General features: G+C 39.7%; 2 protein-coding genes across 2 annotated transcripts in view; one reads left to right on the top strand and one right to left on the bottom strand.

Moving 5' to 3' along the window:
- LOC139199573 (alpha-2-macroglobulin-like) overlaps positions 1-15,755 on the top strand; it is a 286,525-nt gene that overhangs the window by 121,305 nt on the left and 149,465 nt on the right. The gene's annotated exons all lie outside the window — the stretch shown is intronic.
- The window catches only part of ngef (neuronal guanine nucleotide exchange factor), a 29,394-nt gene continuing 14,423 nt past the window's right edge, over positions 785-15,755 (bottom strand). The window contains exons 6-15 of the mRNA XM_070828782.1: positions 12,510-12,670; positions 12,224-12,376; positions 8,818-8,947; positions 8,599-8,673; positions 6,384-6,473; positions 4,365-4,528; positions 3,674-3,832; positions 2,014-2,093; positions 1,821-1,925; positions 785-1,664 (exon numbers count right to left, since the gene is read on the bottom strand). Coding sequence (XP_070684883.1) covers positions 1,405-1,664; positions 1,821-1,925; positions 2,014-2,093; positions 3,674-3,832; positions 4,365-4,528; positions 6,384-6,473; positions 8,599-8,673; positions 8,818-8,947; positions 12,224-12,376; positions 12,510-12,670 — 1,377 coding nt within the window. The 3' untranslated portion in view covers positions 785-1,404. The remainder of the gene's footprint in view (positions 1,665-1,820; positions 1,926-2,013; positions 2,094-3,673; positions 3,833-4,364; positions 4,529-6,383; positions 6,474-8,598; positions 8,674-8,817; positions 8,948-12,223; positions 12,377-12,509; positions 12,671-15,755) is intronic.

The raw sequence follows: 15,755 nt of genomic DNA, 5'->3' as shown, positions 1-15,755 counted from the left end.
AACAAAAGGTCATCCGCCAGTGAAAGCTTTTCCTATACCCAGACTGGAAGCATCAGCAACAATGCACACATCAGGTCAGAGATCCCAGCGCTTGGTCTCCATACTCACAGAGATGCTTATTGTGAGCCATTCAGTCATATTTTCATATTCACTGATGTTTGCATTGGTCTCCTGATTTTCATGATGTTACCTGTTATAGTCGCAAGAGCAGAGAGATTCTTTTTAACATTAAAATTGAATAAAATCTACTCGCATGATAGCAGAGGACAGACTGGATGGAATGGCTACTCTATCAATTTGGGAAGACCAGAGGTAGGGAGTGTTGTTTTCAGGACATTTTTAGCGATTCTGCATGGCACACAGCTGGTCGAGTGGCATTTAAGTAAAATTAGGTTAGGAGGCTGTACGTTTGTTTGGCAGGGGGTCTGGGACATTGTGTGGCTCGGGTCACTGCAAGCAAAGCATTTACATTTTAAAATGTGAAATTTCGCTATTTTTCATAGTGAGGTACCAAACCTAAGAACAATACATTAGCAATCTATTTGCTGTGTGTGTGTGTGTGTGTTTACATTATTGTATGCTTATCTCAAGGTGAATAGGGCCTATAAAAAAATCACTTGCACTGGTTACAATCATTACTAACAGATGCCACTGTTTTCTATGGATGTCCTGACACTTGACCTGACACTGTGAAAAATTGTCACTTTGGGATTTGGGACTATTTATTGTTGTAACTGCTGTGAAGCCAAACTGATTACTATCAAACCACTAAACAAGTCTGACTGTAGTCAGTGATTCATACTCATAAGATACATTTTGGATGGAGTATCACTTCCTCTGACTCACTTACTGAAATGTTCTTAAACACAGACTTTTTAAATAATCACTGGTGATTTTCATACAATATTATTTTATGTATTTATTTCATTTGACACTTGACTGTTTGTGTTGTGGGAGTGGGGTATAATTTAGTGCTGAGAGATATTTTACAATGAAATGAACACATTAAAAGTTTTAAAACTTGCCCATGCAGTTAAGGGATGTTAACAGTACCTTTACAAGAACATTTAGGGTTCTTGTCATCCCCACACACAGCTCCTAACCAAACACAGAGCTTTGCTCCATGCATTACACACCACAGTGTGTGGGCGTACTAAACACCTTCAACACACGTTTATATGAGACATGCAGCATCGCTTGTACAAGGTTATTGACTCAAGCACTTTGATCGTTTGTCCCAGAGCAGATTACTGAGACCAAAACTGAGGATTTCTAAAAACCACTCACTGCTAAGTGAAAATCAAAGTGACAAGATGTCAAAGTATGGGACTTAAGTCACATGTATCCTGATTCTGTTTCTCTTAGTGCATATGACCCTGAAAGGCATCCATCACTGTCACTGATTCACTGCTTTACTTCACTGCTCTCCCCCATTTGATCGGTCCATGGATTGGAGAAGTTGGAGGCCTTTGGGGTGCGTCTCCCTGGTCTTGTACCAACCCTGGCTCCAGTTTGCAGGCTTCCACCTCCTTCCTGGGCCTGCTGGATCTTGAAGGCTTCTCTCAGGTTCTGAGCTCTGACCTCCTTGCTCTGGATCTCTTCCACTACTCGACTAGGGAACCAGCCCCTTTCGCCGTCATGAAGCCTTTCACCCATCATCCAGCCTGGAACACGACAGAGAAAGACCAGTGGTGCCATGGAGAAGATGAGAAGAAAAAAAACAGACTCAAAAGACAAAATATTTCAACTAGAACATTTAATCATTTTTTTCACAAGTAAGTCTTAAAGGGTACAAAAGCAAGATTTGTGCCTCTACACACCATCATCGGTTCGCTCGAGGAGGTTTAAAACATCGGCCATCTCAATGGAGACTTCATCTGGCTCCTGAGATGAATATGACTGAATGCACTGCACCTGTGGAGAGTCTGACAAATATCACAGATAGTGTTAGTTCGTAACTCTATGTCTACATCTTGATTTGTGTACTCAGTGTCGTGTGATATTCTGTCTCACCTGGTTGGTGGGCACTAGTAGACATAAAACGTGTCCGCCGGTTAGGAGTAAGAGCACACATCCATCGAAGCTTATCACTCCTGTCCACAGGATGCCATTGATTAGTAATCAGTTGAAGGCAAACTCAACTAATATAACCTTGTTTGGTATCCTCATCATTCTTTCAATAGGATGAACAATTTCAACCATTAAATTGTATATGAATCCACTCTCCACAGACACATATTTCAACAAAAGATCAAAACCAACAAGGACGTCATCCCACAAGTTTTGTCTGAGCACCAAAAGCCTGATATATACTCTTCTATACCGTTGAGCTCCAGGGAATCCAGAAATTCTATTGGCTAGCAGGGGTAAACTGGCTTCAGAAAGAAGAACGAAGAAAGAAGTCAAGATGGCGATGGCGATGGCCATTAAACCAAGATGGCGATTTTGAAAATGTTTGACGCTTCAAAACGGTGGTTCACAAACCAATGGGTGATGTCATGTTGGCTATCTCCAATGCTCTATTACACAGCTACTCTTGTTAAAGACGCAGTTTATTTCAATCTAATTGAAATACCCAAACCTTCCTGGCACATGGACCTGTGAGAAAGAATAACCTAATTTTTAAGTGATAATAATAAATATAAAACTATACAATAACACCAGCTGTGGCTGTATCCACTACTAATTTGCAAGTGGCTATGAAAGTTCCAAATCCTGAGGTGTCCATTCTAATTTTTCATAGCCAGTTGTACTAGGTTAGGTTACATTAGGTTCAAAGCAATTTTGTGCACCAAAGTTTGCCCGCATTATATACAGCAGCTGGTGGGAAGACCATCAGACAGCAGGTGGAGTTTAGAATATTCAAGTAAATGCAACCAAGTCTAAAACTGTAGATGTTTTATAGCAGTAGTGACCTCACAGTTCGAAGTAAGAGTATGTTCACATTCGGCTTTCATGAGCAGATGTTTTTTGCTGTCATAAAAGAATCATATATTGCAGTGTTTCCCAAACCTGCTCCTGGGCCCACTGCCCTGTATGTTTTAGATGTTTCTCTGCTCCAACACATCTGATTCAAATGAATGGGTCAGGCTTCTGCACATCTGGATGATGGACTGATCATTTGAATTTGGCTGCAATGTGGCCAATTTGCCAAAATGGCCACATTGGTAGTGGTAGACAAACAGGTAGAGACGAGGCAAATCAGAGACATCTTGTACAGAAATATAACAAGCAGACTGTGTCACACACTTTTTAATGGACTTGATAAACTGCCACTGTATATGGAGTATATGCAGTAGAAGCCTAACACATGCAGTTTTAAATGCTTGATCGAGGAAAATCTCTGCACTTATGTGCTGAGAAGCATTACGTTTTACAATGGTCACCAAATGATTTACATAAATATACACATTGCTGAAATAGACTGCTGATTCCTGAACCGTTTACAATTGTGTGAAGTCAATAGTGGTGATGCTAGCTTTGAATTCATGCTCAATTCACATATGTACCATCAGAAAGTGGTATTACAACTGCACTGTGGCAAACAAATCCGTCAAGAGTCTGCTTGGAAGTGGACTGAGGCCCGTCTTTTCACGTGGTCTCTCAGCCTTACCCACATCTTATTCACAACCGTTCAGAGGAAACCTACGCAGGTTCTGGTTTAGATACTCACATACTGGTGGTCTTGAGCATGTAGCTGACTGGACGCTCCTCTTGGTTCTCCAGCAGTTTGAGATTAAAGACATTGGCCAGCTGCTGTCCCTGGTCTTCAAGATCTTCGGTCCTCAACATGGCCCTCGTGCATGAGTCGAGAACCTGGAACTTGTCCCCACTGACAACAAGTTGATAGAATTAACATTCCTTGCTATCTGCGTTGAATGTAAACATACGCTGAGTTTCTAGTTTAGTAGGTACACCTAGCTAAAACTAATGCAGTCTTGCAAAATATCCTCCCTTTATGAAGGTTAGAATGTTCAATTTTTGTTGAAACTGTTTTAGAAAGGTGTTGATTTAACTGTATATTCATTTTGACAGGAGTTTTATTATTTTGTCCACCCCCTATATATCAGTGAGGGTACGCTTTATAACAGAAACACTGGTCTGTATGATGCAATACAAAGCACCACAAACTTCATCTCCAAAATGATAATGAAGTTGAATCTCTGTAAAATAGCTGCAACAAAAGATGATCGTCATAACCTTAACCTTCATGATGGTAGGATTTAGCAGGACTGTTGTGTCCAACTGCTTTTTTTTTTTTTTGACAGGAGGACCTAATAAACTGGATACTGGCAGTGAAAATAGAATGATAAAAGAAGCCATTTGTTCAAACATGGATACTTACTATACTACCAAATGCTTACCTTGAGCTGTGCTTGGTGACCAGCAGCAGATTGTTAAAAAGGAACAAGTAGATTGGTTGGTAAAGCTTACGACTTCGCATGGTCCTAGTGCTTTTAGGTCCAGTCATTAGCTGCACTTCACCCTTCTTTAGCAACCAGCGTGAGTGGGAAATGATGGGCACAGACTACAGTGTTAAAAGAGATCAAAAGATAGATGAAGATAAATGAAGGTTTGAATTTTCCAAATGTACAATGACATGCTTACATAAATGTAAAGTGCATTTGTATTTTCACTGCAGTTTTGTGCTATCTACATGGCCATCAGTAAGTGCGGAGCACCTGCCTTCAGTCACATAAATTATTTTTTTATCAGTTAAAATAGTGCTGGGACTGGTTAGTAAGAGTGCAACTCCCACCAGTCAAAAAATATTCCTGTGGCTATTTCTCCACAAGTGAGTAGAGTTAGCATGGTTTGTTAAAATTAGGTTTTAACAAAGACGAGCTTTTGACCTCTGTGGAAAGTAGTTCAATCACAGTGAGCTAAGCTTAACTTAGCGACAAGCCTTTGGGGGGGTACTCCAAATTAAATGGAATAAACCATCGACCAACTCAACAATTCTCTGTAAATTTCTGAGGGATTACTTTTTCTAATTTTATGATTCTGTAATTTTGTGAATTCTAAAAGTATTTTAAAAACGTGAATCGTAAGCCTCAATCACATATCACATTTATCAAAAGTAATCATGATTGCTACAATTAAATAGTCAACATAGCAATATTAGCACTATTTTTTGGAAAAATTCTGGGCTACTGTATTTGCCATTTCATCCAGATCATAAGATTCATTCTATTTTGTTTTATCCCATTTTCCCATTGTCTCCATGTCATTCCAGATGCAACCACTTCCTCCCTGAGCCCAGTAGAACAGAGGTGCTACTCTACTACTCTGGTTGTCTGTGTCGGGCCTTTGGGTTCAAATGTTCTGTGCTGCAACTGTTTGTACAACAAGACCAGAAGTAATTTGGGAACCCAAAGCAAACATTTTGTATGAGGCTTTTCCATTCAATTTCCTATTAACATGCAACAGCCAGGGGTTGCAAATTAAAATAATTAAAATATGTAGATAAAATCTAATATGCACTGATACTTCATCTGAAGGGTTTCTCACTGACAACACAGTTTGCTAAAACTACCAACAAGGCAGACATAGGAGGCATAGTGTCTTCATGCCTGACAACACACACACTGTGTGGATCCACTGTGTGACTAACACCCTCTATTGGCCACAGCATGCATAAGCAGGTGCAACATCCTCTTAACAACATCCCTCCCCTCTTGCTGCAAGTGTATCTACCCTGTTGTTCTCTGTGACTCTAAAATAACATGAGTGTACTTCACCAACAGCTAGTACAGTTCTTTTTTCTTTTAACAAGAAATATTGCACGGGCACCTGTGGATCGAACCCCAAACTGCTAAGCCCCAACCTACTACTGTACTACTGTGTGTGAATGGTTAGTTCCCCCTGATGAGCAGGTTTACATGGTATGGTAGTCCCCCTGCCATCAGTGTATGAATGAATTCAGTTTCACAGACAGTCTATGGTTGCTCTTGATGAAGCTCAGTATACATTTAACCCCCTCAAGTGTGTCTCTTTGAATAAGCATTGCTCGCACTAGAATGTGGGGTCCAAAACAAGGCAAAAGGAAGGAATGGGGCACAGCTTATTCAAACATATTCAGTCTTGAGGTCCAGACTTGAATGTGGTTTCTAAATTGGGACACAGCTATAGTCTGAACAAATCCCCTTAATCCTCAGCACCATTATTGCATTGCACTGCTTAACATTTACTAACAGGCTGTGTGGACCCTCTCCTTCCGCTTTACAACAGCCATACCAGCAAGGCCCCATATTATGAAATGGATGCAGCTAAAGAAAAAATCTGGGTGCCTAATCAAAAATATAGTGCAATCTGCAATGTGCCATCATGAAAACAGAACTGTGTGACTTCATTACAGTTGGAAATGCAAAACAATACTTTACCTTGGATTTAAACTCCAATGTTTTCTCAATGCTTATAAGCTCCTCAGTGCGGCTCATTTTTCGCACCCCCTCATTGCACTCTTTCACGATCTGAGGAAGACACAAGTAAACACCATCAGTGCATAACCCTATAACATCATATAACATTGTTTTGTCCTCTTTATTTCTAATATTTGGTTCTCTATGTTATGGAATGCTTAAAAAAATTTCAATACCAAAAGTGATGACAAAGTGAAAATAACTGTTGAAAATCAAATAGAAATCACGTTTACTGGATTCTCATTTATTGTTTGTTTCAATCAAATCATGGCTAGCTCCCTGGAGTTCATTTCCTGGGGAACACTACTAATTCATTCTACTAATTCATGCCAGGGAGTTTGGGAGAATTATTTGAGAGTATCCAAAATAAATTGCAGGAGGCAGCTGATGTTGGAGGTTGACTGGAGCAAATTTTTGAAACAATGGCTTCCCACCCTTTGACCACCTAGCCAGACCACATGCTGCAGGTGGTGTGACCACCCCAGGAGAAGAGGGAAGAGAGCCGGACACAAATACAAAAAATGCGCTATGCAATTATTTACTGGGTGTATAAGCTACCTGTATATGTTACAGTATATGTGTATAGATAACCGTATAATAAATTGTCATTTCATATTATAATCTAATATTGCTATACTGATATTTGTACACATATTCTACGTGTGTGTAGCTTGGAGGAACTCGCTGTGCAGCCCCGTGTTGCAAAATGCTAAATGAATGACCTTGATACTTCAATCAAATCAATCAATACTGTAATACTAAAGAATATCAGTCTTGTTTCACAGCAAATCCCTTATTCAAGGTACCGGGTGTGCTGCTGCCACATAATGTTTTGTTTTTGTCTTCCTCACCTGTCAATGTTCAACCCCAGTCTGTTTTTGATGTCTTTATGAGTGAGCCAGCAGGGTTATGCACACTGTAGTATTACTTTCCTTAACCCTTTATAGGGCACTCATTGAAATACTTAGAAATTCTAAATTTCAACGACCATACCTGGTGGTCATTACAAGACATTTTTACTTTTGTGAGTTTTTCAAAGCAAAATTTAATTTTATGGTGAAAATCAAGGTCAATGAAGTTACTATATATGGTTTCTTGCCGGTCTGTCGTGTAGCCTGATTGTTGCTGATTGGCTTGGAGAAATCTCGTACTTCTACTGCCTCATGGTGAGGCAAGGGGCGGCATTTTGAACTCCCACTTAAGTTACCAAATATGGTCCCTTGCCCGATAAAAGGTTAAAACAGTTGCTCCCCACCATTTACACAACTGTGTTTTGGCAATTGCCATTGGACCTGAAACATTTTTGATCGTGACCTCATGTTGCACTAGTATGTGTGAATAAAATTTCTAATGTTTTTAAATCCTTTACCTCAGTCCATCAAATCAAACTTACTTTTCTTCACTAATGCTTCATGGTTTGACTCTCCAGGGTAAAGATACACTAAATATGGCAAGCTACATGAAGCCACTACTACACAGCCACTACTCTGACAGACAACACAAGTGACCACAAAGTCTTGTTAATTAACTGTGAGCAGGGTCACAGTGCAAAATCACAGTATGATTACTCATCATACCTAACTTTCCAATAAATGTATTGCTAAAATACAGATGTACTATTATGAGTCAGTTCTAAACCTAAACTAAACTAAATACATAGCATTTATAGTAAGAGGAGGATGGAACTGCCCACAAGCTGGCCGCACATAGTTTGAGCTGGCCATGTCCTAAAAACAATCCTGCACTGTCTTGATTCCTGAGCAGAGAAAAACACAACACCAAAGCAAAGATGTTGATTCTTTAATGACTTGAAGTGAGTGGATTATAATCAGCATCTCTTTTGCTCCATATATTTGTGATTCTCCTTGTGTTAACACAAGGGAGAGGTGAACCTTGTTCATTATAAACTGTGCTTAACAGTGTACTCTGCCTTAGAACAGACATATCAGTCAAATACCAAACCCACAAACTGTGTCACAATCAGAAAAGATTTATCCTCACTGGGCTTTTTTTGACACATACTTATAAAACAGGACTTTGTGCTTGTATCTGAGTAGCCAACACAATGCATAAATGAATGTGGCAATGTAATGATGGTTATATCATTATGCTGCCACCAGTCTAACGCCTGCCTTTCTGAGTCAAATCTGGGCCCAGCCACTTGACTGATGCTCACCTGTTCCAGTTGCTGATGAGCTTTTATAGCATTTGCTTCCCTCTCTGAGTTTTCTTCTGCTTTTTTCAGGATATTCTGTGTAGAGAAACAGACTCAAATAAAAAATTCTCAACAATTAGCCTCTGCAGTGGCACCAAACCCATATTTACTACTGCAGCTTTGACACATGTTCAAAATATATCCAAACTCACTAGTTTTAACTCATGTTTCTATACTCACTTGTACGAGCAGCTTGAGCCTTGTGATCCTCTGGAAAGGAAGGATTAGAAATGAGGTGAAGGATAGGCCCCGGACACGTGGATGGTTCTCCAGTGCACCCATGGCCTCCCGAAATGCCTGGTTTCCCTCTCTGGACAGGCAGTCATGTTAAGACAACACAATGCTGATTGATGATCAGAAATTACACACGCACAGAAAAAGACAGTTACACTAACTTCTGCTGGTCATGCAAGGAAAAGGTCAGAATGGGCTCATCAATATCATTTTTTATCAAGAATCTCTTAAGTATCTGACCCACTTAAAGGTTATGGTTTGTATCATTTTCCTATTATCAACAAATCCCATGCTGAGACCAAAACTAACAATGTGTTAATCCGTCTCTCAGTAGTCTCTGACCTCCTGTCTGTGGCACTCATTCCCAAGCCCACTGGTTTCTTTGAATCTTTAAAGAAAGCTCAAAATATGGAATATTTTAAGGCTTAGCCATAGCAGTTTTTACAATAGCAAAAAACTGAGGACTGCATTTATTGGGGACTATTTTACAACAGTGGATTAACTCACATTTGGTGCTCTGATCTAAGTGTTTGGGGCAGCAGGACAACGTCAGCTGAGTCAAAATAATACAGTGTATGTGTTTATAGTCATGGCAGAACATACAGTATTTACTTATTGACTTATTGATGTATTTTTTAATGTGGGCATGTTGATGTAAAATTGCATTTCTTCCATATGAATATGTGCGGTAGGTAAGCATGGGAATTTTAAGTTACAAAAAGAGAATTTTTAAAAACAACAAGCACTAAAAATCACTAAAGCTTATTTTCTTATGAAAGTCCAGATGTCAGGGGCCTGATGCACAAAACTATATGTAGATTCATGACTAAAGCTGCATATGCAGAAAGATAGAAAAAATGCATTCATTGAACTCAGCCCCTTCCCTGAACCCTTAATAAATAAAGTTCTTTGAAATTAATTTATCAGATTTATTCAGCGGCAGGTTTTCATCATTGCCACTCTCACAGTTAAATGGTGATAGGAACACCCTGAATCACTTGTTTGTGGTCGACACTTGATACAAGTCAGGATAAAATGGAAAGATAATTAACAGAAAAATTATGGAATGTTGATTAAATGTATTACTCATAAATAATTTAAAATTAAATTTATAGCTGTGACTCTGATTGATATTTTACAAAATGCTGCATGAGCTGCAAACATCCAATAAAACAATAAAGTTTTGCTCTAAAACTAAAAAGTTTATGTCTCCTACAATATATTTCATGTCCATCTTGTCATGTCACCGGCAACTTTCTCTGGTAAACTATGCACAAGCCTGGCCCTAAGTATGAACGAGTTGCGCACATTTGTGAGTGTACACATCACTTATATAACTGGCCACATGAAGGTGTGGGGGTTTCAATGAGAAACAAATCAAGACAATGGCAGAAACAACAAGAGGAAGGCTGTTATGCCAGTGAATGAGCATGGCACACAAAAGGCATAAACTCTACGTGTGAGCCAGATGAGCTTGTAACAGTCTGAACCCACTAGAAAGCATCATGTTCAGCCCAACAAGAAACCAAATGGAAAGCTAGTTTGTGTTGACAGAGTATCTATTCAGCAACCTCATAAATGACGACACAGAATCTGTATTTCAGTGTGTGGCTACCACCAGAGAGAGAAAAGGAGAGAGGCGAGCAGATTTAAGGACGTCGACAGGTTTTGGGAGTTACACATCCTGCTCAAAGCCACATTAACATGCAGTTTGATGTTCTCTGAACACTAGTTAGCAGGGCCGGCTCTAGGCATAGGCCATATAGGCGGTCGCCTAGAGTGCCAGCTGCTGGAGGGGCGCCCCCCGTCCGTCCGCCGCTCCCCCCCCCCGCGGTCCTACACCATGGAAGGGGCGCGGTGCGAGTGATCGGTGCGCATCTCGCCTAGGGCACCATCCATTATGGCTAGAGCCGGCTCTGCTAGTTAGACTAATGACTGTCAACCGTGCATCCAAGGTGACACCCAGTGAAGAACAGTGTTCATTGTTTGGAACAATATTTCCCTGTGGAGAAGCACTGGCAAACTCTTTTGAAACCCATCATTTGAACCAGGAAATAATGATGATGAAAAAAAGCAACAAAAAAAAAAAGATGACATGAGAGATGATGGCGCCTTAATTTACAGTAACAATGAAGGTCTACACATTCACAGAATGTTTCTTTGATTGGAACCGGCTATTTCATAATATATAATGTTAAATGGTTTTAGTTTATTGTTCTGAACATGTATGGTGGCTCTGCATAGCTATGGCTCTGCATAGCTATGTCTTACAGATAAAACCTTCTAATATATTTCACAGTGCAAACATTGCTGCTTCTGTACCTCTGTTTGTGAATGTGAAGTAAGAGAACAATCGCCTTTGCTTTATGATATGCAGCCTGGAAATAATCTGTCCTGGAATGAATGGAAGTGAAAACCTCTTAAGAATCTACCAGCCTCCATGTGGAAAAACAAGCTTTACAATTGAGAAGAAGAAAAACAGCTCTTCTCCTCCCAAGTGTAAGATAATTAGTCACTGGGTTTTTGCACAGTTTGGTCATGTTCTTCCAAAGATGACATAACTAACATTTCCACAATGCAGCTTAACCACTAATGAAATAGTATGTGACAAGTAATTAGGCTTGGTTCTACTAACACCCTTATGAGTGTGATCAGACTATTACACCAAATCTTCTGAAAAGCTTTTGTATAACATCTACACAACAGATGAACATTAACATCTAATGTTAGTTCATAGGTCCTGTGACTTTCAGAACACATTTCAAATCCCATTTTAAAAAAATCAACAAGACTGAGGTTCCAGCAGCTGGCAAAGGTCCCATTTATTGTCTGCCATTCAAAGCACCCGCCCTCTGCAGCGTGTGGGAAAGTTCTTACTCAGGTATGTGGTTGATGAAGAGGGACATAAGCATTATATTCATTGTCATAGCCGCAGTCAATCAACCACACCCTGCACATCACATTTGTCATTAACAAAACCAAACCTGTTCTCTGCTGAAAAGAGACGAGCTGACAACCTTCACAGGCTTAAAAGAAACAGCAATGTATAAGGGATGACGTCTATTATTCTTTCTCACACTTCCTCTCTCTCCAAGCATGTATTCATCATCTACTGAATATTGTCAAGCAAAATATTGCTCTGAACAGAGGCCTTATATTATTTAATGCTTTCAAAAGACAAAAATGATGTCTAGCATCAAAAACCTCACAATATATTTGAGCGATCACCACCATTTGCTTCAACGAGAAATGGCTACCTGAACTCTTTACCACAGCAGCTGTACAAACAACGACTGTATGAGGAAGGCATAGCCCACATTGCAGCAGATGTATTTCTAAAATAAGTACTCACAAAATGCGCCTGTAGTTCTTCTCCTGGTACACCTGGTTTATGACGTATTTGATGAAGACACTGAAGTGCTCCACAGCATGGTAGTAAACAATGTCACACACATCAGAGATCAAAATAGACTTCTCAATCCGGTGCTCGAGATCCATCAGGAACCTAAAAATATTCAGAGATCATTATCCAGGGATATGAGGCAAAGTGTGTTTGCTGAACTGGAAATTTGCAGTTGAGATGTAAGATCAGACTTTATATTAACAACTGATTTGTGTAGGCAAATATCTTGTCCTACCTCTCGCTGGCTTTCATGACTTCCTTGATGTTGGAGAAGAGAAAATGGATGTCGGATTGGCTGAGAGTGTTGATTAAAACGGGGTTACGCAGGAAGTGAGTCTCTAAAATTTCCAAGCTCTTGTAGTAGGATGCTTCTGAGGTAACAAGCTCAAACATGGCCTAGGCAGAAATGCAAATCACAAGGCCGCATTAATAATGAGTGGTGATCCCTATATATATATATATATATAAGGCATATAGGGCACATATAAAGCTCACTGTTTTAATTACTGATTTTCACTGCAAAACTACCAAATTACCAGATTTAAATGATTGATGTTTAACAGAGGATGGGGAGCATGGAAGTTAATTCTTTGTCTGTTGGAACAGTTTGTTTAGCAAAATAAGTTCAAAAGAGCAGTTTTGTGGAGCATTCAGCTGTATCTCATGATCTTCATCAGCTAATAGTCTACGTTCGGGTGTCATCAGATGAGCTGACACTGGAACTTCGCTCATGTGATAGCGGTTGGTTGCACGAGTGCGTCTCAGTTCAGATGTTTTTTCTAAAGTCAGACTGACTAGAAACATGCAACATCGTCTAGATAATGTCCAGTCTCTGAATAATACGCTGGATGAAGTCGGGAACAGGATGCTTTTACAACATAACGCTAACAACTGCAACATTGTGATTTTCACAGAGACTCGGCACAACCGTTCGATCGCAGACTTGGCCACTGATCAGATGCCATGCTGATATTTGCATCTTCATATTGCTCATTGTCGCAGCGGCATACATTCCACCACATGCTGACACTGACCAAGCACCGAAGGCTGCTTTCATTGTGGCTGGAGATTTTAACAATGCCTGAGGAAAGTCCTGCTGAGATATCACCAGGACATCTGCTGTCTTTCATTCAGTAGTAACACACTTGACCATGTTTACACTCCTTTTTCAAAAACATTTAAAGCCCTCCCTTTGTAACACTGTGATGCAATCTGATTTGCCAGAGACCTGGTACTGAACAGTGCCCTTTGTGACTGGATCCTGAACTGCAGGCCCGAGGCTGTGTGGATGGATCCTGTTCTTACCTGTCCATCACAAGTTCTCACATATACTCAGGACAACTGACCCATTTCATCCGATCAAGAGGACCATATAATCTCACAAAGCTGCATACTTCAAAAAAATCACTCACCCTTCGTCCTTGGTTAAACAAAGCATGGGGAGACTTATACCACATGAGCATTTCTTTCTGTGGCTGGCATGGCATTCAAATCTTTGCTCTAGGTAGGTTTTTGTTTGTATACTTGTTTTTTTAATTAGATTTTTCTATCATAATATGCCAGGCATAGACATTCTCATCAATTTATCAATAAAACGTTTCAGATTACAGTATCGTTATTCTAGAAAATATTTCCAATCATACTATATACCAATACACACTAAGTTACCATTTTATTAGATACACCTTGCTAAAACTAATGCAGTGTAATGCTATAATCCTGCAATACATCCGACCTCTCTGAAAATTATAATATTCTAATGTCTAATCCATTCTAGAGAGGCATATATTCAACTCTATGGCCATGTTTGAGGTTATAGTTTGTGCTGCTGTACTGTATCATAGTGAGAGCTGCGAAAGTGTATCCATCACACCTATATAAATTTGGGCACACTACATATTAGACACCCCTCTCTAAAACAGTTTCAGCAAACACTGCACATTATAACCTTCACGAGGAGGAAAACCTGGCTGCAGACAAGATGGCAGACTGCAATGGCCATCTGTACCCAGAAAGACATGTAGTATTAACACCAGAATGGAAGCTTTTTTTGTTTTGGCCCTTTAAAACACTTTTTTAATTAGAAGAATTAGAAAAAAAATCATTTGTTTGGAAACATTATCTAAATGAGTTACTAAAACAACTAAAGCTAACTGCCTTTGAAAGAATAAATCTGAGTCTTGATTTTATACCCACCTAATTGTAGCCGATGAAAGATTTATGTACCCTGGGACTTACCACTAACTAGCTTGTACAAGTTTGGTGTGTAAGACATGAATTGGGATTTTCAATATTATATTATATTGCAATGATATGTTGCTTTGTCAAAGTTCAATTAACATACAGGATCCTACATCACGACTTTAACCAAATACTCAGTGTATCTGTTAAAATCCATAACCTACTGTAACCCACTGTTCAACTTATATATGATAACTGAACATGTAAATCCAAAACCATCAAAAATTCACAAAGGGACATTCCCAGAGGAATGAAAAAAAGGATAATTCTAACAAATGTTAATTCCATTCCAGCCTGACTCTCATCAGCATGTTACAACATCAAATGAGCTTAAGCCCTTGCAGATCTGCAGGACTCTGACTGTCTCATGGAAAATGGAAAGAATTAATTAACACCAAAGGCCAAATACTTTGTATAAATACTTTTATGTGGATTATTAGGTCACACTGTTTGATGCATAAAGGGCTGACTGACCCCAGTAAAAGTTAATGAAACACTATCTTACTACAGTAAATACACCTGTGCACTGTTCACAGTGAAGCTCTCATTAGTTCTTCATATGCATCAACAATGTACTATTCAGTAGCTGCTGAAACAGGAGAATCAAAGTGAAACGTTCCACATCCACAGACTATAAAAATAAGTTTTATTGTAAGTAGATTAAATAACACTGTTGTCTCTTTCATTTGCTGGATGTTTTATGGAGTGACCGAATTTTGATATTACAGTGGTATTATTTCACATGGTTGTGTAACAGACTGCTGCATCTGCTTCAGGCTCCACGTTATGGCCTGGGAACACAGGAGACAGCTTTACAGCTCCAGGGTGAGTTGTAGCTCACTTCAGATCTGACCCCTGCCACTACACTTTGCTGCTGGTGAACAAAACTCTGGAGCTTTGCTTGGGTCCCAAGGAACTGTAGCATTTATTTTCTGAGCGACTGTAGCATATCTAAACGTTCTATGGCTCTCCCCTGGTGGTCTGCAAAGGCACAGTGTCTCTCTCTCTTACAAATGCACACACACTACACTATACTCTTTTTTCTGACAGTAGTTCCATTTAGCTTTGCTTTCAGCTTTCTATGCCAGCTCTTTTGCATCTACATGGTTATATGCTTCTAAAACTGCAGATGAACCAATGCCGACTCCACCCTCTCCGTGCTTTCAGAGGCCACAGCCTGTGAGGGCATGAATTTTATTAGCATGACTATAATGAGGTTGGTTACTGGGTGATAATGTTT

The sequence above is a fragment of the Pempheris klunzingeri genome, chromosome 4 (assembly GCF_042242105.1).
Source record: "Pempheris klunzingeri isolate RE-2024b chromosome 4, fPemKlu1.hap1, whole genome shotgun sequence".
NCBI classification, from domain to species: domain Eukaryota; kingdom Metazoa; phylum Chordata; class Actinopteri; order Acropomatiformes; family Pempheridae; genus Pempheris; species Pempheris klunzingeri.
Note: the sequence above shows the minus strand (reverse complement) of the source record. Positions and strands in the feature narration are given on the sequence as shown.